The sequence below is a fragment of the Gobius niger genome (assembly GCF_951799975.1).
Source record: "Gobius niger genome assembly, chromosome: 21".
NCBI classification, from domain to species: domain Eukaryota; kingdom Metazoa; phylum Chordata; class Actinopteri; order Gobiiformes; family Gobiidae; genus Gobius; species Gobius niger.
In genome coordinates, this window is record NC_136872.1 from 26,035,935 (window position 1) to 26,062,824 (window position 26,890).

At 48.5% G+C, this 26,890-nt stretch overlaps 1 protein-coding gene across 1 annotated transcript in view; it reads right to left on the bottom strand.

Moving 5' to 3' along the window:
• The window catches only part of fgb (fibrinogen beta chain), a gene marked incomplete at its 3' end in the record, with an annotated part of 18,899 nt that extends 11,428 nt beyond the window's left edge, over positions 1-7,471 (bottom strand). Inside the window, exons 1-8 of the mRNA XM_079579742.1 lie at positions 7,385-7,471; positions 7,005-7,107; positions 5,444-5,512; positions 5,234-5,348; positions 5,051-5,157; positions 3,600-3,714; positions 3,372-3,491; positions 2,977-3,099 (exon numbers count right to left, since the gene is read on the bottom strand). Of these exons, the coding sequence (XP_079435868.1) occupies positions 2,977-3,099; positions 3,372-3,491; positions 3,600-3,714; positions 5,051-5,157; positions 5,234-5,348; positions 5,444-5,512; positions 7,005-7,107; positions 7,385-7,428 (796 nt within the window). The 5' untranslated portion in view covers positions 7,429-7,471. The remainder of the gene's footprint in view (positions 1-2,976; positions 3,100-3,371; positions 3,492-3,599; positions 3,715-5,050; positions 5,158-5,233; positions 5,349-5,443; positions 5,513-7,004; positions 7,108-7,384) is intronic.
• Between the last annotated feature and the right edge of the window lie 19,419 nt (positions 7,472-26,890).

Genomic DNA, 26,890 nt, shown 5'->3' on the forward strand with positions numbered 1-26,890 from the left:
AGGGCTAACCACTCTGCTACAGGGCTAACACTCTGCTACAAGGCTAACACTCTGCTACAGGGCTAACACTCTGCTACAGGGCTAACACTCTACTACAGGGCTAACCACTCTGCCACAGGGCTAACACTCTGCTACAGGGCTAACACTCTGCCACAGGGCTAACACTCTGCTACAGGGCTAACCACTCTGCTACAGGGCTAACACTCTGCTACAGGGCTAACACTCTACTACAGGGCTAACACTCTGCTACAGGGCTAACACTCTACTACAGGGCTAACCACTCTGCCACAGGGCTAACACTCTGCTACAAGGCTAACACTCTGCTACAGGGCTAACACTCTACTACAGGGCTAACCACTCTGCCACAGGGCTAACACTCTACTACAGGGCTAACACTCTGCTACAGGGCTAACACTCTGCTACAGGGCTAACACTCTGCTACAGGGCTAACCACTCTGCCACAGGGCTAACACTCTGCTACAAGGCTAACACTCTGCTACAGGGCTAACACTCTGCTACAGGGCTAACCACTCTGCCACAGGGCTAACACTCTGCTACAGGGCTAACACTCTGCCACAGGGCTAACACTCTGCCACAGGGCTAACACTCTGCTACAAGGCTAACACTCTGCTACAGGGCTAACACTCTACTACAGGGCTAACCACTCTGCCACAGGGCTAACACTCTGCTACAAGGCTAACACTCTGCTACAGGGCTAACACTCTACTACAGGGCTAACACTCTGCCACAGGGCTAACACTCTGCTACAGGGCTAACACTCTGCTACAGGGCTAACACTCTGCTACAGGGCTAACCACTCTGCTACAGGGCTAACACTCTGCCACAGGGCTAACACTCTGCTACAGGGCTAACACTCTGCTACAGGGCTAACACTCTGCTACAGGGCTAACACTCTGCTACAGGGCTAACCACTCTGCTACAGGGCTAACACTCTGCTACAGGGCTAACACTCTGCCACAGGGCTAACACTCTGCTACAGGGCTAACACTCTGCTACAGGGCTAACACTCTGCTACAGGGCTAACACTCTGCCACAGGGCTAACACTCTGCTACAGGGCTAACACTCTGCTACAGGGCTAACACTCTACTACAGGGCTAACCACTCTGCTACAGGGCTAACACTCTGCTACAGGGCTAACCACTCTGCTACAGGGCTAACCACTCTGCTACAGGGCTAACACTCTGCTACAGGGCTAACACTCTGCTACAGGGCTAACACTCTGCTACAGGGCTAACCACTCTGCTACAGGGCTAACACTCTGCCACAGGGCTAACACTCTGCTACAGCGCTAACACTCTGCCACAGGGCTAACACTCTGCCACAGCAGGGCTAACACTCTGCCACAGGGCTAACACTCTGCTACAGGGCTAACACTCTGCTACAGGGCTAACACTCTGCCACAGGGCTAACACTCTGCTACAGGGCTAACACTCTGCTACAGGGCTAACACTCTGCTACAGGGCTAACACTCTGCCACAGGGCTAACACTCTGCTACAGGGCTAACACTCTGCTACAGGGCTAACACTCTGCTACAGGGCTAACCACTCTGCTACAGGGCTAACACTCTGGTACAGGGCTAACACTCTGCTACAGGGCTAACACTCTGCTACAGGGCTAACACTCTACTACAGGGCTAACACTCTGCTACGGGGCTAACACTCTGCTACGGGGCTAACACTCTGCCACAGGGCTAACACTCTGCTACAGGGCTAACACTCTGCTACAGGGCTAACACTCTGCTACAGGGCTAACCACTCTGCTACAGGGCTAACACTCTGCCACAGGGCTAACACTCTGCTACAGGGCTAACACTCTGCTACAGGGCTAACACTCTGCTACAGGGCTAACACTCTGCTACAGGGCTAACCACTCTGCTACAGGGCTAACACTCTGCTACAGGGCTAACACTCTGCCACAGGGCTAACACTCTGCTACAGGGCTAACACTCTGCTACAGGGCTAACACTCTGCTACAGGGCTAACACTCTGCCACAGGGCTAACACTCTGCTACAGGGCTAACACTCTGCTACAGGGCTAACACTCTACTACAGGGCTAACCACTCTGCTACAGGGCTAACACTCTGCTACAGGGCTAACCACTCTGCTACAGGGCTAACCACTCTGCTACAGGGCTAACACTCTGCTACAGGGCTAACACTCTGCTACAGGGCTAACCACTCTGCTACAGGGCTAACACTCTGCTACAGGGCTAACCACTCTGCTACAGGGCTAACACTCTGCCACAGGGCTAACACTCTGCTACAGCGCTAACACTCTGCCACAGGGCTAACACTCTGCTACAGGGCTAACACTCTGCTACAGGGCTAACACTCTGCTACAGGGCTAACACTCTGCCACAGGGCTAACACTCTGCTACAGCGCTAACACTCTGCCACAGGGCTAACACTCTGCCACAGGGCTAACACTCTGCTACAGCGCTAACACTCTGCTACAGGGCTAACACTCTGCTACAGGGCTAACACTCTACTACAGGGCTAACACTCTACTACAGGGCTAACACTCTGCTACAGGGCTAACACTCTACTACAGGGCTAACACTCTACTACAGGGCTAACCACTCTGCTACAGGGCTAACACTCTGCTACAGGGCTAACCACTCTGCTACAGGGCTAACACTCTGCTACAGGGCTAACACTCTGCTACAGGGCTAACACTCTGCTACAGGGCTAACCACTCTGCTACAGGGCTAACACTCTGCTACAGGGCTAACACTCTGCTACAGGGCTAACCACTCTGCTACAGGGCTAACACTCTGCTACAGGGCTAACACTCTGCTACAGGGCTAACACTCTGCTACAGGGCTAACACTCTGCTACAGGGCTAACACTCTGCCACAGGGCTAACACTCTGCTACAGGGCTAACACTCTGCTACAGGGCTAACACTCTGCTACAGGGCTAACACTCTGCTACAGGGCTAACACTCTGCCGTACCTGGCGTCTCGCAGTGCCCTTTGCCGACGTCGAAGGCGATGTTCCCGAACCCACGGCGATAATCGTCCCAGCGTCGCCCGAAGTCCACGCTGCCGTCCAAACGGCTCTGGACCAGCAGCCAGCCTGAGAGAGAGAGACGGGTATCAGAGCGCGGGCTGGCGTCTGTGAGTCTGAGTGACGGGTATCAGCGTCTGTGAGTCTGAGTGACGGGTATCAGGGCGCGGGCTGGCGTCTGTGAGTCTGAGTGACGGGTATCAGCGTCTGTGAGTCTGAGTGACGGGTATCAGGGCGCGGGCTGGCGTCTGTGAGTCTGAGTGACGGGTATCAGTGTCTGTGAGTCTGTGTGTGGCGTTTCTCGGGGTGTGTGATGTATAACGGGGTGTTGGCAGCCGTACCTCCGTTCTGCGTGCTCTGGTCGCAGTAAACCCTGTACGACGGGAGCAGAGGGTCGGGCTGAACCAAATACATCTGAGAGTCGACTCCGCCGCGACGGAACACGTCCTCACACTCTTTACCTGCAACCAGACGAGGAGGAGGAGGAGGAGGAGGAGGAGGAGGGGGAGGAGGAGTTATTTAAATCATGACATTTGACATTCAGATGATTTAAAGGAGTGTAAGTTTACCGGACACCACGGGGATGGGGCACTTGCTGGTGCACGGCTCCTGACAGGCCTCGTTCTGCTTCTGAAGAGCCTTCTCCAGCTTCAGGATCTTCTGCCGGACCTTCTCCAGGACGCTCTGCACAGACGCCGCCGCATTTACCCACATGACTCTGACGCCACTCACCGCTAAAGTCAGTTTCGGCCTTTAAAATCCTGATTAAACTGATTGGCATTTTCGTTTAGTGGTGCTAGGCTAGCGCTAGGCTAATGCTAGGCTAGTGCATGTCTATGGTAACTGGTAGCCTAGCACAAGCCTAGCACCACTAAACTCTGCATGAATTAAAATTAAAAAAACACTGTGGATAGGTAGGAAATGAGGACCTGTGTCAGAGATCCTGAACTATCCCTTTAAGCGCGGGTCCTCACCTGCAGCACTCTGGATAATGAGGCCCTGTGTCAGACATCCTGAACTATCCCTTTAAACGCGGGTCCTCACCTGCAGCACTCTGGATAATGAAGCCTGTGTCAGAGATCCTGAACTATCCCTTTAAACGCGGGTCCTCACCTGCAGCACTCTGGATAACGAGGCCTGTGTCAGAGAGCCTGAACTATCCCTTTAAACGCGGGTCCTCACCTGCAGCACTCTGGATAACGAGGACCTGTGTTAGAGATCCTGAACCATCCCTTTAAACGTGGGTCCTCACCTGCAGCACTCTGGATAACGAGGCCTGTGTCAGAGAGCCTGAACTATCCCTTTACGCGCGGGTCCTCACCTGCAGCACTCTGGATAATGAGGACCTGTGTCAGAGATCCTGAACCATCCCTTTACGCGCGGGTCCTCACCTGCAGCACTCTGGATAATGAGGCCCTGTGTTAGAGATCCTGAACCATCCCTTTAAGCGCGGGTCCTCACCTGCAGCACTCTGGATAATGAGGCCTGTGTCAGAGATCCTGAACGTTTCCTTTAAACGCGGGTCCTCACCTGCAGCACTCTGGATAATGAGGACCTGTGTCAGAGATCCTGAACCATCCCTTTACGCGCGGGTCCTCACCTGCAGCACTCTGGATAATGAGGACCTGTGTCAGAGATACTGAACTATCCCTTTAAGCGCGGGTCCTCACCTGCAGCACTCTGGATAATGAGGCCCTGTGTTAGAGATCCTGAACTATCCCTTTAAGCGCGGGTCCTCACCTGCAGCACTCTGGATAATGAGGCCCTGTGTCAGAGATCCTGAACCATCCCTTTAAGCGCGGGTCCTCACCTGCAGCACTCTGGATAATGAGGCCCTGTGTCAGAGATCCTGAACCATCCCTTTACGCGCGGGTCCTCACCTGCAGCACTCTGGATAATGAGGACCTGTGTTAGAGATCCTGAACCATCCCTTTAAACGCGGGTCCTCACCTGCAGCACTCTGGATAACGAGGACCTGTGTCAGAGATCCTGAACCATCCCTTTAAACGCGGGTCCTCACCTGCAGCACTCTGATGTTGGACGGCAGCAGAGTGTCCACGGACTCCTTGATGTAGACGTGCTGCTCCTCCACGCGGTCCGTGTACTGCCCCACGATGTGGTTGTTCTCTGCAAACACAGGCTCATGTGACGCCTTTATGAGAAAGGGAAGTGAAGAAAAGGAGCCCCGGACCCTGGTCCTCACCGTTGAGGACCCTCTGCCGCTCCCTCAGGTTGGACGACATCGTGGAGACGTAGTTGTAGATGTTGTTGGAGTTCCGTGACAGGTCGTCCACCTGGGGGCGCAGTTCCCCGACGCTCTGGGAGAAACAGTTCGGGTTAATGTGGTTCTTGTTCCTCGTAATGACGTCGTTCGTCTACAGGAGGAGTTTGAAAAGGAGCAGATCTTTCTCACGTTTTTGACGTTCTTCTCCTGTTTCTGCAGCATCGTCTTCAGCTCACAGCCGTTGGGACACAGCACGCCCTGAGGAGGAAACAGGACCGGTTAGTCCTGCTTTAGTCCTGGTTTAGTCCTGCTTTAGTCCTGCTTTAGTCCTGCTTTAGTCCTGGTTTAGTCCTGCTTTAGTCCTGCTTTAGTCCCGGTTTAGTCCCGGTTTAGTCCTGGTTTAGTCCTGGTTTAGTCCTGGTTTAGTCCTGGTTTAGTCCTGCTTTAGTCCTGCTTTAGTCCTGCTTTAGTCCTGGTTTAGTCCTGCTTTAGTCCTGCTTTAGTCCTGGTTTAGTCCTGGTTTAGTCCTGGTTTAGTCCTGCTTTAGTCCCGGTTTAATCCCGGTTTAGTCCTGGTTTAGTCCTGCTTTAGTCCTGCTTTAGTCCTGCTTTAGTCCCAGTTTAGTCCCGGTTTAGTCCTGGTTTAGTCCTGCTTTAGTCCTGGTTTAGTCCTGCTTTAGTCCTGGTTTAGTCCTGGTTTAGTCCTGGTTTAGTCCTGGTTTAGTCCTGCTTTAGTCCCGGTTTAGTCCTGCTTTAGTCCTGCTTTAGTCCCAGTTTAGTCCCAGTTTAGTCCTGCTTTAGTCCTGGTTTAGTCCTGCTTTAGTCCTGCTTTAGTCCCCGTTTAGTCCCAGTTTAGTCCTGCTTTAGTCCTGGTTTAGTCCTGCTTTAGTCCTGGTTTAGTCCCGGTTTAGTCTTGGTTTAGTCCCGGTTTAGTCCCGCTTTAGTCCCGCTTTAGTCCTGCTTTAGTCCCGGTTTAGTCCCGGTTTAGTCCTGGTTTAGTCCCAGTTTAGTCCCGGTTTAGTCCCGGTTTAGTCTTGGTTTAGTCCTGCTTTAGTCCTGCTTTAGTCCCGGTTTAGTCCCGCTTTAGTCCCGGTTTAGTCCTGGTTTAGTCCCGGTTTAGTCCTGGTTTAGTCCTGGTTTAGTCCTGCTTTAGTCCCGGTTTAGTCCTGCTTTAGTCCCGGTTTAGTCCCGGTTTAGTCCTGGTTTAGTCCCGGTTTAGTCCTGGTTTAGTCCTGCTTTAGTCCTGCTTTAGTCCCGGTTTAGTCCTGCTTTAGTCCCGGTTTAGTCCTGGTTTAGTCCTGGTTTAGTCCCGGTTTAGTCCTGGTTTAGTCCTGGTTTAGTCCTGCTTTAGTCCCGGTTTAGTCCTGGTTTAGTCCTGGTTTAGTCCTGGTTTAGTCCTGGTTTAGTCCTGGTTTAGTCCCGGTTTAGTCCTGCTTTAGTCCTGGTTTAGTCCTGGTTTAGTCCTGGTTTAGTCCCGGTTTAGTCCTGCTTTAGTCCCGGTTTAGTCCTGGTTTAGTCCCAGTTTAGTCCTGGTTTAGTCCTGGTTTAGTCCCGCTTTAGTCCCGGTTTAGTCCCGGTTTAGTCCCGGTTTAGTCCCGGTTTAGTCCTGCTTTAGTCCTGCTTTAGTCCTGCTTTAGTCCTGCTTTAGTCCTGCTTTAGTCCCGGTTTAGTCCTGGTTTAGTCCTGCTTTAGTCCCGCTTTAGTCCTGCTTTAGTCCCGGTTTAGTCCTGCTTTAGTCCTGGTTGTCGTACCATCTCCTCCATGGCGTGGGTGCACCCTCCGCTCTCCGGCTGCTCCACCTTCTCCTGCTCCACTGTCCCGGTGGTGGTGGTGGTCCCCGGGCGGCCGCGGTACCTGAACCACAGGAACCACACGTTAACGTCACACCTCAAACAAACCACAACTTCCTGTTTCTCCTGGAAACCCCTGGGTGAGGAAAGGGCTGTAATACCACCCCCTAGTGGCCAGACTCCAGAAGACTCTTGGTAAACAGCGTTTCAATGAGCACTTAGACCTTGAACTGCTTAAAGCCTGGTTCCGATTATTATTATTTTTTTGGAGTAGTAGTAGGGGTGGTGTAGCGGCTGTAGTAGTATTTGCAGTAGTACTTGCAGTAGTAGTAGTATAATACCTGCTCCCGGAGCTGATGGGGGGGGGGTTGTAGCGGTTGGTCATATAAACCTCTCGGCCGCGGTTCAGGGGGCGGTGTCCTCGGGCGTCCACCGTGTTGTTCTGAACGACAAGTCATTATTTTATTATTGAAAATCATCACTTTATTTATGCAGCTCATTTAAAAGAACAGGCCAGTGTTTTTACATACTGAGGTATGTTCTTTACACGTGTGCTCAGTCACGTAAACACAGCACAGACGCCGTTATACGCTAACGTAGCAATATAGAAAATCCACAGGGGAACGTGGAAGAGCTATGGTCGTTTCTAACTTCACCTCCGTTTGGCCCCATAGAGGAGAGGAGGAGAGGCTACATGCTAACGAGAGGCTACATGCTAATGAGGGGCTACATGCTAACGAGGGGCTACATGCTAACGAGGGCCTACATGCTAACGAGGGGCTACATGCTAACGAGGGGCTACATGCTAACGAGAGGCTACATTCTAACGAGAGGCTACATGCTAATGAGGGGCTACATGCTAACGAGGGGCTACATGCTAATGAGGGGCTACATGCTAATGAGGGGCTACATGCTAATGAGGGGCTACATGCTAATGAGGGGCTACATGCTAACGAGAGGCTACATTCTAACGAGAGGCTACATGCTAATGAGAGGCTACATGCTAATGAGAGGCTACATGCTAACGAGGGGCTTACATGCTAACGAGAAGCTACATGCTAACGAGGGGCTTACATGCTAACGAGAAGCTACATGCTAACGAGGGGGTACATGCTAATGAGGGGCTACATGCTAATGAGGGGCTACATGCTAACGAGGGGGTACATTCTAACGAGAGGCTACATGCTAACGAGAGGCTACATACTAACGAGGGGCTTACATGCTAACGAGAAGCTACATGCTAATGAGGGGCTACATGCTAACGAGAGGCTACTTGCTAACGAGGGGCTACATGTGAACGAGAGGCTACATGCTAACGAGGGGAAAGAAATAAAAACAGATTAAAAGTAAGTAAAAGTCACTCACCGAAGCCGCCTTTTTCCCGTCCTGCAGAAAAACAAAGGGCAGCATTAAAACATTTAAACAATAAACAAACTTAAAATATTATTATTCCGTCGCCTTTTTTCATTTCAGTGTTTCTTATTTTAATTGTGAATTTGTCAACAATAACTCCCTATTTTTTATTTTTATTTTTGCTGAATTTATTGCTCTTTTTTCATCTCTTTTCTCCTAGATTTACCCATTTTTTATTGTTTTTTGCCCGTCATTTTTTTTTATCAAACTTTTTTTTTTCACATTTCTGCACAATTTTTTCCTTTTTCTATTTTCTATTTTTCTATTTTTTAATCCCTTAACCTCCACCTGAACAGAGCATATTTTCTACAGTTTGGCTTTACCCCAATCCAAAAGCTTCTGGAAAAAGAGTGTAAATAGCAACAAAACTGAGAGGGAAACACGGATGAAAATGTGACAATAAAGTGAAAAAAAAAAAAAAAGTAACAAAAAAGTGACAAAATATTGACAACATTTTGACCGAAAAGTGACGAAAATTTTTGAAAAATGTGACAAAAAGCGTCTGTCGTCTCTACGGCTTCGAAAACTGACCCCAAATCCGCAAAGACAGGCCTGTGTTTGTGAGCGCGGTATAACGTGTGCGGGTCCCGATTGGTCAACGGTGTCAACTATGTCACAACACCGCAGCGCTAGCTTACTGCTACTACCAAGCTTCAACTGGGCTATAGTTCTGTCAAATGGAGATAAAAGGTGGCGACAGGAAGAAGCGGGACGTATTTCAGTGGATTTAATAAGAAAAGGAGACGAGATGGAGGAGACAGCGGAGGAGACGGAGGAGACAGCGGAGGAGACGGAGGAGAAAGCGGGGAGGCTAGCTGCCGTTAGCTGCCGTTAGCATTGTGGTGAAGCTAAACAGTTCGTCTCCAAACTCAGTAAGTGCCGCTAAACTGTGTTCGTGGTTGAAATGTAGCTGGAAAAGGTGGTTGTTGTGAACTTTTGGTGATATAAAGTTATAAAATGAGTTGTTTGTGCCGCTGGTTTAACAGAGAAGTGAAAAAAGGAGGCGCGGCGGTGTTTTTCTGTCTTTATATCACTCTGTCATTCACGTTTGTGTCGGTAAAATCACCCACGTTTCTCCCATGTTTGATTTCCTACGACTGGAGTCTCGTCGCGTCTTTCTACCACCCACACTACACGACCCCCCCACACTCCACGACCCCCCCTACACTACACGACCCCCCCACACTACACGACACGACTCGATTAGACTCGGCACGACTGAGAGTTAGAGCGAAATCGGGCATAAAAGTCGGGTAGTGTGAGCCGACCTTAACCTCTTAACTCCCGCCTGAACCGAGAGGATCTTTTTCCTCACGTCATCAGATTTTTTTTCCATCATTTTTTTGTCATTTTTTATCACATTTTTTGTCAAATGTTTGTAATTTTTTTGTCACATTTTTGTCATTTTTTTGGTCACATTTTTTGTCATTTTTTGTAATTTTTTGTAATTTTTTTGTAATTTTTTTGTAATTTTTTTGTAATTTTTTTGTAATTTTTTTGTAATTTTTTTGTCTAATTTTTATCACATTTTTGTCAATTTCTTGTGACATTTTTGCCACTTTTTCATCCATTTTTTGTCACTTTTTTGTCAATATTTTCTCGGTTTTTTGTCACATTTTTGTAATTTTTTCGTCAATTTTCTCTTCAATTTTTTATAATTTTTTTGTCACATTTTTGTCACATTTCCATCATTGTTTTCGTCTCAGTTTTGTTGCTATTTTTTTCCAGAGGCTTTTGGATTGGGGTTAAAGCCCAACTGGATAAAATGCTCTCGGTTCAGGCAGGTGTTAAGAGTTTAATTGCTGTTTTTGCCCGTTTTTTTTTTTTTTATTCCACATTTTTTCCCCAGATTTTTTCCCCCCAAATGTTTCTTTTTCCCCCCAGTTTTTAAAAAAATGTTTCTTTCTTTCATAACTTGAATATAAAAATTTAATATTTATAATTTACTTAAATAATTTACCGGAAGAACCTACAGTACAATGCCACACTGGTTAAACGGTGCCCAGTCATTATTTTGACCTAAAGCATGTTTTTAAGGCCGTGTTAGTCTCACCGCGGCGTATAAATGTTTTTGTTCTCACCGTGCCGTAGTCGTCGTATAAATGTTTTTGGTCTCACCGCGGCGTATAAATGTTTTTGGTCTCACCGCGGCGTATAAATGTTTTTGGTCTCACCGCGGCGTATAAATGTTTTTGTTCTCACCGTGCCGTAGTCGTCGTAGTCCAGCTCGCTCTGGGCTCGCGTCCCGCTCCACGCCAGCGCCGCCAGCGCCGTCAGCAGCAGCAGCAGCGTCTTCATCTCGTCCCGTGTGAGTCTTTGCCCTGGACCGAGCGGCCCCCGGGTTTTAAAGCCTCGCGGATCCGTCGCCCCCTCGGTCCGAGCGAAGTCCAGGGTTCTCGGCTCCGTTTGCAGAAGGGTTAATGTTTCAGGGTTTGTGTCCCCGATTGTGCAAAATGTCCTGGATGGAGAAAAACAAATCAGTTCATTCACGTCTAAACTTTCTCCTGTCCCAGATCCGCCTCTGAGTCACGGATTATGTGGGAGAGTGTACCTTCGAAGGGACGTCATCTGCAGACCCCCCCTCATGTGACCAGGACTGGGGTAAAAGAGCAACACATTTACCTCTTAACTCCCACCTGAACGGATCCCATTGTCTCCAGTTTGGCTTTACCCTAATCAAAAAGATTCTTGGGGAAAGAAGCAGCAAAACAGCCACAAATATGAGAAGAAAACAAGGATGTAAACGCGACAAGAATGTGACAAAAATGTGACAAAAATTCTACAAAAATGTGACAAAAACTCAATAAAAATGTGTCAAGAAATCAACAAAAAAATGACAAAAAATCAACAAAAAAATGACAAAAAATCAACAAAAAAATGACAAAAAATCAGCAAAAAAGTGACAAAAAATCAACAAAAAAGTGACAAAAATTCAACAAAAAAGTAACAAAAATTCAACAAAAATGTGACAAAAATTCAACAAAAATGTGACAAAAAATCAACAAAAATGTGACAAAAATTCAACCAAAAAGTGACAATAAATCAACAAAAAAGTGACAAAAATTCAACAAAAAAGTGACAAAAATTCAACAAAAAAGTGACAAAAATTTAACAAAAATGTGACAAAAAATCAACAAAAAAGTGACAAAAATTCAACAAAAAAGTGACAATAAATCAACAAAAAAGTGACAAAAAATCAACAAAAAAGTGACAAAAATTCAACAAAAATGTGACAAAAAATCAACAAAAATGTGACAAAAATTCAACAAAAAAGTAACAAAAATTCAACAAAAATTCAACAAAAATGTGACAAAAAAATAAAATAAAAAGGTGACAAAACACAGCAACAACGCGAGGAAAAAGATCAGTTTTGTGGGTCTTAGCTTTCAAATGAGTTGTTACACATTCGGTTTAGGCGGGTGGTAAGAGGTTAAGTTCTTCTACTCAAGGAAAAGTTCAAAAGTATCCACTGGCAAAGGTACTTTACAAGTAAAAAGTAAAAGTATTTCACTCCCATCAAATTCCCTCTTTGCTGCTGATAAACCTGCAGCTCAGGCCCTCTACAGGCGAACTGTGTGTACTGCAGCTCAGGGCCTCTCAGGACTAAACCAGGACTAAACCAGGACTAAACCAGGACTAAACCAGGACTAAACCAGGACTAAACCAGGACTAGACCAGGACTAAACCAGGACTAAACCAGGACTAAACCGGGACTAAACCGGGACTAAACCGGGACTAAACCGGGACTAAACCGGGACTAAACCGGGACTAAACCGGGACTAAACCAGGACTAAACCAGGACTAAACCAGGACTAAACCAAGACTAAACCGGGACTAAAGCAGGACTAAACCAAGACTAAACCGGGACTAAACCAAGACTAAACCGGGACTAAACCGGGACTAAACCGGGACTAAACCGGGACTAAACCGGGACTAAACCAGGACTAAACCAGGACTAAACCAGGACTAAACCAAGACTAAACCGGGACTAAACCGGGACTAAACCGGGACTAAACCGGGACTAAACCGGGACTAAAGCAGGACTAAAGCAGGACTAAACCTGGACTAAAGCGGGACTAAACCGGGACTAAACCGGGACTAAACCAAGACTAAACCAAGACTAAACCGGGTCTAAACCAGGACTAAACCAGAACTAAACCAGGACTAAACCAGGACTAAACCAGGACTAAACCAGGACTAAACCAAGACTACACCAAGACTAAACCAAGACTAAACCAGGACTAAACCAGAACTAAACCAGGACTAAACCAGGACTAAACCAGGACTAAACCGGGACTAAACCGGGACTAAACCGGGACTAAACCGGGACTAAACCAAGACTAAACCTGGACTAAACCAGGACTAAACCAAGACTAAACCGGGACTAAACCAGGACTAAACCAAGACTAAACCAGGACTAAACCAGGACTAAACCAGGACTAAACCTGGACTAAAGCAGGTCTAAACCTGGACTAAACCGGGACTAAACCGGGACTAAACCAGGACTAAACCTGGACTAAAGCAGGTCTAAACCTGGACTAAACCGGGACTAAACCGGGACTAAACCAAGACTAAACCAGGACTAAACCAGGACTAAACCAGGACTAAACCGGGACTAAACCAGGTCTAAACCTGGACTAAACCGGGACTAAACCGGGACTAAACCAAGACTAAACCTGGACTAAACCAGGACTAAACCAAGACTAAACCAAGACTAAACCGGGACTAAACCAGGACTAAACCAAGACTAAACCAGGACTAAACCAGGACTAAACCAGGACTAAACCTGGACTAAAGCGGGACTAAACCAGGACTAAACCAGGACTAAACCTGGACTAAAGCGGGACTAAACCTGGACTAAACCTGGACTAAACCTGGACTAAACCTGGACTAAACCGGGACTAAACCAGGACTAAACCAGGACTAAACCAGGACTAAACCAGGACTAAACCAGGACTAAAGCAGGACTAAACCGGGACTAAACCTGGACTAAAGCGGGACTAAACCGGGACTAAACCGGGACTAAACCGGGACTAAACCAAGACTAAACCAAGACTAAACCAGGACTAAACCAGGACTAAACCAGAACTAAACCAGGACTAAACCAGGACTAAACCAGGACTAAACCAGGACTAAACCAAGACTACACCAAGACTAAACCAAGACTAAACCAGGACTAAACCAGGACTAAACCAGGACTAAACCAGGACTAAACCGGGACTAAACCGGGACTAAACCGGGACTAAACCGGGACTAAACCGGGACTAAACCAAGACTAAACCTGGACTAAACCAGGACTAAACCAAGACTAAACCGGGACTAAACCAGGACTAAACCAAGACTAAACCAGGACTAAACCAGGACTAAACCAGGACTAAACCTGGACTAAAGCAGGTCTAAACCTGGACTAAACCGGGACTAAACCGGGACTAAACCAGGACTAAACCTGGACTAAAGCAGGTCTAAACCTGGACTAAACCGGGACTAAACCGGGACTAAACCAAGACTAAACCAGGACTAAACCAGGACTAAACCAGGACTAAACCGGGACTAAACCAGGTCTAAACCTGGACTAAACCGGGACTAAACCGGGACTAAACCAAGACTAAACCTGGACTAAACCAGGACTAAACCAAGACTAAACCAAGACTAAACCGGGACTAAACCAGGACTAAACCAAGACTAAACCAGGACTAAACCAGGACTAAACCAGGACTAAACCTGGACTAAAGCGGGACTAAACCAGGACTAAACCAGGACTAAACCTGGACTAAAGCGGGACTAAACCTGGACTAAACCTGGACTAAACCTGGACTAAACCTGGACTAAACCGGGACTAAACCAGGACTAAACCAGGACTAAACCAGGACTAAACCAGGACTAAACCAGGACTAAAGCAGGACTAAACCGGGACTAAACCTGGACTAAAGCGGGACTAAACCGGGACTAAACCGGGACTAAACCGGGACTAAACCGGGACTAAACCAAGACTAAACCAGGACTAAACCAGGACTAAACCAGAACTAAACCAGGACTAAACCAGGACTAAACCGGGACTAAACCGGGACTAAACCGGGACTAAACCGGGACTAAACCGGGACTAAACCGGGACTAAACCAAGACTAAACCAGGACTAAACCAGGACTAAACCAGGACTAAACCAGGACTAAACCAGGACTAAACCAAGACTAAACCGGGACTAAACCGGGGCTAAACCGGGACTAAACCGGGACTAAACCGGGACTAAACCGGGACTAAACCGGGACTAAACCGGGACTAAACCGGGACTAAACCGGGACTAAACCGGGACTAAACCGGGACTAAACCGGGACTAAACCAGGACTAAACCAGGACTAAACCAGGACTAAACCAGGACTAAACCAGGACTAAACCAAGACTAAACCAGGACTAAACCAGGACTAAACCAGGGCTAAACCAGGACTAAACCAGGTTTAAACCAGGACTAAACCAGGACTAAACCAAGACTAAACCAGGACTAAACCAGGACTAAACAAGAGCTAAACCAAGACTAAACCTGGACTAAACCAGGACTAAACCAGGACTAAACCAGGACTAAACCAGGACTAAACAAGAGCTAAACCAAGACTAAACCTGGACTAAACAAGGACTAAACCTGGACTAAACCAGGACTAAAGCAGGACTAAACCAGGACTAAACCAGGACTAAACCAGGTCTAAACCAAGACTAAACCAGGTCTAAACCAGGACTAAAGCAGGTCTAATGCGGGACTAAACCAGGACTAAACCAGGACTAAACCAGGTCTAAACCAGGACTAAACCAGGACTAAACCAGGACTAAACCAGGACTAAACCAGGACTAAACCAGGACTAAACCAGAACTAAACCAGGACTAAACCAGGACTAAACCAGGACTAAACCAGGACTAAACCAAGGCTAAACCAGGGCTAAACCAAGACTAAATAAACCAAGACTAAACCAGGACTAAACAAGGACTAAACCAGGACTAAACCAGGACTAAACCAGGACTAAACCAGGTCTAAACCAGGACTAAACCAGGACTAAACCAGGTCTAAACCAGGACTAAAGCAGGTCTAATGCGGGACTAAACCAGGACTAAACCAGGACTAAACCAGGACTAAACCAGGACTAAACCAGAACTAAACCAGAACTAAACCAGGACTAAACCAGGACTAAACCAGGACTAAACCAAGGCTAAACCAGGGCTAAACCAAGACTAAACCAAGACTAAATAAACCAAGACTAAACCAGGACTAAACCAGGACTAAACCAAGACTAAACCAGGACTAAACCAAGACTAAACCAAGACTAAACCGGGACTAAACCAAGACTAAACCTGGTCTAAACCGGGACTAAACCGGGACTAAACCGGGACTAAACCAAGACTAAACCAGGACTAAACCAGGACTAAACCAAGACTAAACCAGGACTAAACCAGGACTAAACCAGGTCTAAACCAAGACTAAACCAAGACTAAACCGGGTCTAAACCAGGACTAAACCAGAACTAAACCAGGACTAAACCAGGACTAAACCAGGACTAAACCAGGACTAAACCAGGACTAAACCAAGACTAAACCAAGACTAAACCAAGACTAAACCAAGACTAAACCAAGACTAAACCAGAACTAAACCAGGACTAAACCAGGACTAAACCAAGACTAAACCAAGACTAAACCAAGACTAAACCAGGACTAAACCAGGACTAAACCAAGACTAAACCAAGACTAAACCAGGTCTAAACCAGGACTAAACCAAGACTAAACCAAGACTAAACCAGGACTAAACCAGGACTAAACCAGGACTAAACCAAGACTACACCAAGACTAAACCAGGACTAAACCAGGACTAAACCAAGACTAAACCAAGACTAAACCAAGACTAAACCAGGACTAAACCAGGACTAAACCAGGACTAAACCAAGACTAAACCAGGTCTAAACCAAGACTAAACCAAGACTAAACCAAGACTAAACCAAGACTAAACCAGGACTAAACCAGGACTAAACCAGGACTAAACCAGGACTAAACAAGGACTAAACCAGAGCTGGACCATAAAAAGAGTAGAAATCAAAGTAAAAGTATCCATAATAAAAAGCACTAGAGTGAAGTAAAAGTACCTCAAATGTGTACTTTTTACTTTCCACCACTGCATTTGACTCTGTCCAAAACTAAACCAGGACTAAAATCCCTCTGAGCAAAGGCATAGGCGACCCAGGCGGCGTCGGAATGTCCTTTTAATCTTTGAGCCCTGTGTTCCCGCCATCGATAACTTGCCGTCTTTTGGATTTTACGACTTTAATTGATTCACTCAAACCTTCATGACGTTACGTTGAATTTATTTACTGACTTTAATATGAACAAACACGACGGCAAGAAATGAAAAAGTACAAAGAAACACGAGGCAGCCACAGAACTGGTCACAGGTCCAATTCCTGACAGATTTATCGAGCTTTGAACCCGAAAATAAGTTCTTTTTCCTCATATTTATGCCGATCTTTTGCAGAAGTTGGACCTAGATTTCTTTCACTCTCGTGGGGTTTGGTCGGAGACTCTGTAGACACGTTCAGGGGTTTGGTCGGAGACTCTGTAGACACGTTCTAGGGTTTGGTTGGAGACTCTGTAGACACGTTCTAGGGTTTGGTCGGAGACTCTGTAGACACGTTCTAGGGTTTGGTTGGAGACTCTGTAGACACGTTCTAGGGTTTGGTCGGAGACTCTGTAGACACGTTCGGGGTTTTGGTCGGAGACTCTGTAGACACGTTCGGGGTTTTGGTCGGAGACTCTGTAGACACGTTCTGGGGTTTGGTCGGAGACTCTGTAGTCACATTCTGGGGTTTGGTCGGAGACTCTGTAGACACTTTCTGGGGTTTGGTCGGAGACTCTGTAGACACGTTCTGGGGTTTGGTCGGAGACACTGTAGACACGTTCTGGGGTTTGGTCGGAGACTCTGTAGACACGTTCTGGGGTTTGATTAGAGACTCTGTAGACACGTTCTGGGGTTTGGTCGGAGACTCTGTAGACACGTTCTGGGGTTTGGTCGGAGACTCTGTAGTCACGTTCTGGGGTTTGGTCGGAGACACTGTAGACACGTTCTGGGGTTTGGTTGGAGACACTGTAGACACGTTCTGGGGTTTGGTCGGAGACTCTGTAGACACGTTCTAGGGTTTGGTCGGAGACTCTGTAGACACGTTCTGTGGTTTGGTCGGAGACTCTGTAGACACGTTCTGTGGTTTGGTCGGAGACTCTGTAGACACGTTCGGGGGTTTGGTCGGAGACTCTGTAGACACGTTCTGGGGTTTGGTCGGAGACTCTGTAGACACGTTCTGGGGTTTGGTCGGAGACTCTGTAGACACGTTCTGGGGTTTGGTCGGAGACTCTGTAGACACGTTCTGGGGTTTGGTCGGAGACTCTGTAGACACGTTCTGGGGTTTGGTGGGAGACTCTGTAGACACGTTCTGGGGTTTGGTCGGAGACTGTAGTCACGTTCTGGGGTTTGGTCGGAGACTCTGTAGACACGTTCTGGGGTTTGGTCGGAGACTCTGTAGACACGTTCGGGGGTTTGGTCAGAGACTCTGTAGACACGTTCTGGGGTTTGGTCGGAGACTCTGTAGACACGTTCTGGGGTTTGGTCGGAGACTCTGTAGACACGTTCTGGGGTTTGGTCGGAGACTCTGTAGACACGTTCTGGGGTTTGGTCTGAGACTCTGTAGACACGTTCTGGGGTTTGGTCGGAGACTCTGTAGTCACGTTCTGGGGTTTGGTCGGAGACTCTGTAGACACGTTCTGGGGTTTGATTGGAGACTCTGTAGTCACGTTCTGGGGTTTGGTCAGAGACTCTGTAGTCACGTTCTGGGGTTTGGTCAGAGACTCTGTAGTCACGTTCTGGGGTTTGGTTGGAGACTCTGTAGACACGTTCTGGGGTTTGGTTGGAGACTCTGTAGACACGTTCTGGGGTTTGGTCGGAGACTCTGTAGACACGTTCTGGGGTTTGGTCAGAGACTCTGTAGACACGTTCTGGGGTTTGGTCGGAGACTCTGTAGACACGTTCGGGGGTTTGGTCGGAGACACTGTAGACACGTTCTGGGGTTTGGTCGGAGACTCTGTAGACACGTTCTGGGGTGTGGTCAGACTCTGTAGTCACGTTCTGGGGTTTGGTCGGAGACTCTGTAGACACGTTCTGGGGTTTGGTCGGAGACTCTGTTGTCACGTTCGGGGGTTTGGTCGGAGACTCTGTAGTCACGTTCTGGGGTTTGGTTTGAGACTCTGTAGTCACGTTCTGGGGTTTGGTCGGAGACTCTGTAGACACGTTCTGGGGTTTGGTCGGAGACTCTGTAGACACGTTCTGGGGTTTGGTCGGAGACTCTGTAGACACGTTCTGGGGTTAGGTCGGAGACTCTGTAGACACGTTCGGTGGTTTGGTCAGAGACTCTGTAGACACGTTCTGGGGTTTGGTCGGAGACTCTGTAGACACGTTCTGGGGTTTGATTGGAGACTCTGTAGTCACGTTCGGGAATTTGAATGGAATCAACATCCTCGACTGTGGGCAGGGGTATCTGAAGCACATCTCGCCGGAGATGAAGGTGCACCACATTTTTGGCTCGCTCCGTTTGTGCTTACAGTGACGGACTGGGAGCTTCTCGAAGGGAACCACTTCGCTGACGTAGATGTCACACTTAAGCGGAGGCCAGGCCCCCTGCGAGGGCGAGGTCGAGACGGTGATTTCAACCTTTACCCAGGTGGGATCAGGAGTGGGTTCCACCCAGTCCGAGGACCACTCCTTCCGCCCTGAACAGGAGAGAAGTGTGAGGACAGACAATGATACTTTTACTCGTTATTACAGCAGCAATAACTCTTCAAACACAGAGAAATGTCCTCCTCTCTCACTCAACTGAACTACATTTACGTGCAGTTATAGCTGTGATGAGTCTGCAGCTCGGACTGATTCTGCGCAGACAAAAGACCTTTCTAACCGGCCTGAGGAATAGTTGGAGAATCGAGTTGCCGCTGGTCACAGAGATGTCCGAGACCGTTTGGAGATCTCAAAGAGTCTCCACACGTCTCCGACTGGTCTCCTTGGTCTCCAACAGGTCTTGGAGACATTGCAGGGCCGGTGAGAAAGGCCCTGAACACATTGAGTGCCACACTGTTTTGGGGATTTAGCGTTAGTTTGTCATGATATTTGTAGCACCACAGAGTGTTCTGTGTTATAGTTATGGACACAGGCTGTGGCTCGTTTGAAAGCTGAGACTCTCAGCTCTCAGGAGGTGAAAACAGTTTCATTCTACGTGCCTCGGTTCCTCAGAAATCAAAGCTAAACAGAGGCTAGTTTATCTAGAAACTGAGATATCGTGTGTTTTATGAAACTGTCTCCCTGATTCCAGTCTCTTCACTGGGCTTAGAGAACATGGAGCTGAAATACTGTTACAAAAATATGTTGCAAGCCGAGGTTACCAGGTCATCGCTGTCAAGTAAAACTATCGTATTGTCCCCAGTCTTGGAGCTTGGTTGTGGTGATGGGACGGCTCGCAGCAGGTGCCAGAAAATGTCCCTTATTTTCAAATCCAAAATGTGACAGTTACACTACAGACCCGCTGTTCTAACCAAACATACACCAGAAGCAGGACTCAGGAGAGTCTGGCAGGAGAGTCGATAAATCCTCACCGCAGTGAAATGGTTTCTGGCCCGCTGTGGTCCGAGTGTTGTTGATCTCCTCTCCGCTGAAGGGGTGCACACACCAGTGCTCCATGTTGTTCTGTTAATAATAAGAATAATGTTATTCATTCACTCCATACTCATTAGCCACAGCTGGGTTTCAGGGGCAGAAGAACTCCTGACATTTGTCCTCTTTAAAAGAACATGAATAAACCTGAATGTCTCCCACCCACGACATACGACTGAACTAACTCCCTTTGGCGTCTGCAGAGGACATTTAGAGATGATGTCCACCTTTAGGTATTTTCTGACTTTTAATGCCCCCGGAAACCCTGGTGCCCATGAGCCATCGGCCCCTGAGCAGGTCAGACATGTTACTGACCTGTCCGTACTGGTTCTGCTCGAAGTTCCCGCGGCCGTCGCACTTTGGGATGAACTGGCTGGAGTAGGTGTAGGAAGAGTTCCTCATTCTCTCCAGCGTCTTATAACATATGCCACAGTCGGCCGTGGCGATCGGAAACACGAACTTTGGCTCTACCTCATCTGAGCAGGGGTATCTGATGGCTATGTCGCCATCGGTGAAGCTGCACCACTGGATCGGCTCGCTTCGTTTGTGTTTCCTGTGATGGACATGGAGCTCGTGAAAGGGAACCACTTCGCTGACGTAGATGAAACACCGAAGCGGACGCCAGGGCTCCAGGGAAGGCGGGGTCCAGCTGGTAAATGGAAGGGCTGTCCAGGTGGAATCAGGAGTGGGTTCCACCCAGTCCGACGACCACTCCTTCCCCCCTGAGCAGGAGAGAAGTGTGAGGACAGACAATGATACTTTCACTCGTTATTACGGCAGCGATAACTCTTCAAACACAGAGAAATGTCCTCCTCTCACACTCAACTGAACTACATTTACAGGCAATAAAACAAATCCTGAGACTGAGACCTCAGCCTCCGAGAGGGGGTGTAAGGACACAACAAGGCTTTAATGTAGGAGGGAGGCTCTGAAGGTCAGCACCAGGATTATGAAATGGAAACGAAAAGTGACTGGGAGCCAATGAAGAGCTTTTACACTGGGAGTAACATGAGGCCTTCTGTTTGTGCGAGTCAGTGACCTCGCTGCAGAGTTTTGCACCTGCTGAAGACAAGACGGCTCCTTTTTGTTTAGACAAGAGAATAAACTGTTACAAAAGTCTAAAGGGGAAGACACAAAGGTTATTTAAGATTTTCCTCAGTTGGAAACGTCCCTGTAATGGGGCATTGCTAACCGAGGAGACCATGACTGGTTCAAGTTTCCATGTGATCTCCATTAAAATTGAACCTGTTCATTTTCTCCAAGACAACCTTGAGACTCGCCTTATTTCCGGGGGACGTCCCTTATTTTCAAATCCAGGTACACTGCAGACTTGCTGTTCTAACCAAACATCCACAAAAAGCAGGAGAGTCTGGCATTGGTGTCGATGAATCCTCACCGCACTGAACTGGTTCCTGGCCCGCTGTGGTCCGAGTGTTGGGGATCTCCTCTCCGCTGAAGGGGTGCACACACCAGTGCTCCGTGTTGTTCTGATAATAATAAGAATAATGTTATTCATTCACCCCATACTCATTAGCCACAGCTGGGTTTCAGGGGCAGAAGAACTCCTGACATTTGTAAAGAACATGAATAAACCTGAATGTCTCCCACCCACGACGTACGACTGAACTAACTCCCTTTGGCGTCTGCAGAGGACATTTAGACCTGATGTCCACCTTTAGGTATTTTCTTTGGGACTAACTTTACCATCAATGTTCAGTTTCACACATACGGGGTTCCCATGGTCACTGTAATGACCTTATAAAGATGGACTGGTTAAGGACGTCATTTTGGCAGAATTCACTGAATGGCTTTTAATGCCCCCGGAAACCCTGGTGCCCATGAGCCATCGGCCCCTTACCCTCAGCCTCAGGGATGAGGCGCTGAGCAGGTCGGACATGTTACTGACCTGTCCGTACTGGTTCTGCTCAAAGTTACCGCGGCCGTCGCACTTTGGGAAGAACTGGCCGGAGAAAGTGTAGGAAGAGTTCCTCATTCTCTCCAGCGTCTTTTGACACATGCCGCAGTCGTCGGCCGCCGCCATCGGAAACAAGGGCTTTGGCGGAGACACTGTAGACACGTCCTGGGGTTTGGTCGGAGACTCTGTAGACACGTTCTGGGGTTTGGTCGGAGACTCTGTAGTCACGTTCTGGGGTTTGGTCGGAGACTCTGTAGTCACGTTCGGGGGTTTGGTCGGAGACTCTGTAGTCACGTTCGGGGGTTTGGTCGGAGACTCTGTAGACACGTTCTGGGGTTTGGTCAGAGACTCTGTAGACACGTTCTGGGGTTTGGTCGGAGACTCTGTAGTCACGTTCGGGGGTTTGGTCGGAGACTCTGTAGACACGTTCTGGGGTTTGGTCGGAGACTCTGTAGTCACGTTCTGGAGTTTGGTCGGAGACTCTGTAGTCACGTTCTGGGGTTTGGTCGGAGACTCTGTAGACACGTTCTGGGGTTTGATTAGAGACTCTGTAGACACGTTCTGGGGTTTGGTCGGAGACTCTGTAGACATGTTCTGGGATGTGTTCGGAGACTCTGCAGTCACGTTCTGGGGTTTGGTCGGAGACTCTGTAGACACGTTCTGGGGTTTGGTCAGAGACTCTGTAGACACGTTCGGGGGTTTGGTCGGAGACTCTGTAGACACGTTCTGGGGTTTGATTAGAGACTCTGTAGTCACGTTCTGGGGTTTGGTCGGAGACTCTGTAGACACGTTCTGGTGTTTGGTCGGAGACTCTGTAGACACGTTCTGGGGTTTGGTCGGAGACTCTGTAGACACGTTCTGGGGTTTGGTCGGAGACTCTGTAGACACGTTCTGGGGTTTGGTCGGAGACTCTGTAGACACGTTCTGGGGTTTGATTAGAGACTCTGTAGTCACGTTCTGGGGTTTGGTCGGAGACTCTGTAGACACGTTCTGGTGTTTGGTCGGAGACTCTGTAGACACGTTCTGGGGTTTGGTCGGAGACTCTGTAGACACGTTCTGGGGTTTGGTCGGAGACTCTGTAGACACGTTCGGGGGTTTGGTCGGAGACTCTGTAGACACGTTCTGGGGTTTGGTCGGAGACTCTGTAGACACGTTCGGGGGTTTGGTCGGAGACTCTGTAGACACGTTCTGGGGTTTGTTCGGAGACTCTGTAGTCACGTTCGGGGGTTTGGTCGGAGACACTGTAGACACGTTCTGGGGTTTGGTCGGAGACTCTGTAGTCACGTTCGGGGGTTTGGTCAGAGACTCTGTAGTCACGTTCGGGGGTTTGGTCGGAGACACTGTAGACACGTTCTGGGGTTTGGTCGGAGACTCTGTAGTCACGTTCTGGGGTTTGGTCGGAGACTCTGTAGTCACGTTCTGGGGTTTGGTCGGAGACTCTGTAGTCACGTTCTGGGGTTTGGTCGGAGACTCTGTAGACACGTTCTGGGGTTTGGTCGGAGACTCTGTAGACACGTTCTGGGGTTTGGTCGGAGACTCTGTAGTCACGTTCTGGGGTTTGGTCGGAGACTCTGTAGACACGTTCTGGGGTTTGGTCGGAGACTCTGTAGACACGTTCGGGGGTTTGGTGGGAAACTCTGTAGTCACGTTCTGGGGTTTGGTCGGAGACTCTGTAGACACGTTCTGGGGTTTGGTCGGAGACTCTGTAGACACGTTCGGGGGTTTGGTGGGAAACTCTGTAGTCACGTTCTGGCGTTTGGTCGGAGACTCTGTAGACACGTTCGGGGGTTTGGTGGGAAACTCTGTAGTCACGTTCTGGCGTTTGGTCGGAGACTCTGTAGTCACGTTCTGGGGTTTGGTGGGAAACTCTGTAGTCACGTTCTGGGGTTTGGTCGGAGACTCTGTAGACACGTTCTGGGGTTTGGTGGGAAACTCTGTAGTCACGTTCTGGGGTTTGGTGGGAGACTCTGTAGACACGTTCGGGGGTTTGGTGGGAAACTCTGTAGTCACGTTCTGGGGTTTGGTCGGAGACTCTGTAGACACGTTCTGGGGTTTGGTGGGAAACTCTGTAGTCACGTTCTGGGGTTTGGTCGGAGACACTGTAGACACGTTCGGGGGTTTGGTGGGAAACTCTGTAGTCACGTTCTGGGGTTTGGTCGGAGACTCTGTAGTCACGTTCTGGGGTTTGTTCGGAGACTCTGTAGTCACGTTCGGGGGTTTGTTCGGAGACTCTGTCGATGTCTCTCCCTCATCTTTCGACCATGGGCAGGGGTATCTGAAGGACATTTCGTAAGAGACGAAGGTGCACCATAGGGTCAGCACTCTTTGTCTGAGCACACTACGAAGGACATGGAGCTCGTGAAAGGGAACCACTTCGCTGACGTAGATGTCACACTGAAGCAAAGGCCAGGGTTCCAGGGAAGGCGGGGTCCAGCCGGTAAACGGAACCCGTTCCCAGGTGGGATCCGGAGTGCGTTCCACCCAGTCCGAGGACCACTCCTTCCACCCTGAACAGGAGAGAAGTGTGAGGACAGACAATGATACTTTTACTCGTTATTACGGCAGTGATAACTCTTCCAACACAGAGAAATGTCCTCTCACACCAACTAAACTACATTTACATGCAATAAAACTCTGCGCAGACGAAGGGCCTTTGTCACCGGCCTGGAGACTCGTTGGAGACTCGAGTTTCCACTGTCGCCTGTTGGTTTTCAGACTTCCTGCAGACTCGCCTGATCTCCAGGGGACGTCTCTGAGACACCTCAGTGACCAGCGGCGACTCCAGCCTCCAACTAGTCTCCAGGCCGGTGAGAAAGGCCCTTAAGCAGCTGACACATTTATGCATGTTTTACTCATTCAGCATTGTCTCATTTACAGATAGATTTGGGGACTTGTTCCTGTAAAATCCAGCCAACTCCCAATGGTAAACTAAGTGCAACATTCCCACAACATAGCAGATTATCCTACAGACCCGCTGTTCTAACCAAACATCCACAAAAAGCAGGAGAGTCTGGCATTGGTGTCGATAAATCCTCACCGCACAGAACTGGTGTCTGGCCCGCTGTGGTCCGAGTGTTGGGGATCTCCTCTCCGCTGAAGGGGTGCACACACCAGTGCTCCATGTTGTTCTGTTAATAATAAGAATAATGTTATTCATTCACTCCATACTCATTAGCCACAGCTGGGTTTCAGGGGCAGAAGAACTCCTGACATTTGTAAAGAACATGAATAAACCTGAATGTCTCCCAACCACGACACACGACTGAACTAACTCCCTTTGGCGTCTGCAGAGGACATTTAGAGCTGATGTCCACCTTTAGGTATTTTCTGACTTTTAATGCCCCCGGAAACCCTGGTGCCCATGAGCCATCGGCCCCTGAGCAGGTGGGACATGTTCCTGACCTGTCCGTACTGGTTCTGCTCGAAGTTCCCGCGGCCGTCGCACTTTGGGATGAACTGGCCGGAGTAAGTGTAGGAAGAGTTCCTTATTCTCTCCAGCGTCTCATCACACATGCCACAGTCGGCCGTCGCCATCGGAAACACGGGCTTCGGCGGAGACTCTGTAGACACGTCCTGCTGCGGCGGCTCCAACGGCGGGACCACAGACCCCCGAGCCACAGCCGCCACCAGGCACAAAATGGCCGCCCTCATGCTGATGACGAAGTCCGCTCTGCAGGGACAAACAGATCATTTAGAGAGGACTCGGATACAAGACACAGTGTCTCGAAAGTATAAACACACCTTGAACTTTTGCACATTTTGTCATGTTTACAACCATAAACATGAAGATTTTATTTTGATTTTTTTTACTGAACGTTCACACACAAGTAACACACAACTGTGAAGTGAAAGCAAAATGATACATGATTCTGTTATTTGTTATATGTTTGATTTTTAAGCCCGATTTTGGACGCACGGGAGAAACGTGGGTGATTTTACCCCAAATGACAGAGAGATATAAAGACAGAAAAACTCACTTCTCTGTTAAACCAGCGGCACAAACAACTCATTTCATGGCCACAGCCCCACGCACGAAACAGCACAACTTTATATCACCAAAAGTTCACCACAACCACCTTTTCCAGCTACATTTCAACCACGGACAGAGTTTGGAGACGAACTGTTTGTCTTCACCTCGCTGCTAACGGCCACTAGCCTCCCCGCTTTCTCCTCCGTCTCCTCCATCCTGAGGTCGACGCCCGTCTCCTTTTCTTATTAAATCCACTGAAATACGTCCCGCTTCTTCCTGTCGACAACTTTTATCTCCATTTGACAGAACTATAGCCCAGTTGAAGCTTCGTAGTAGCAGTAAGCTAGCGCTGCGGTGTTGTGACATTGTTGACACCGTTGACCAATCGGGACCCGCACACGTTATCCCGCGCTCACAAACACAGGCCTGTCTCTGCGGATTTGGGCTCAGTTTGGAAGCCGTAGAGACGACAGACGCGCTGTGTTATAAAACATCAGCTGTTTGTCAGAATCGTGAGTCGCTCTGACGATTCTCAGTCGTTAAGTGTGAACCCCCAGACGTTCGAAAATCGCACTGAATCCAGTCGTGTAGTGTGGACCCCCCATTCTATATGAAATCATTTACGACTAAAAAAGTCGTATTCATACTTCATAACATTCCTATTGACTGCAGAATGTTCACACCTCGCCCTCACCTCCCGTGTGTGATCTACCCTCAGTATAATTACAGCTGCTCCGTGAGGGCCCCAGAGCTGTGGTCGGAGTGTGTTGGACGGCATCAGAAAAGTTCAAATATTTCATTAAAAGCACATTTTTTGGCCTTTACCACAA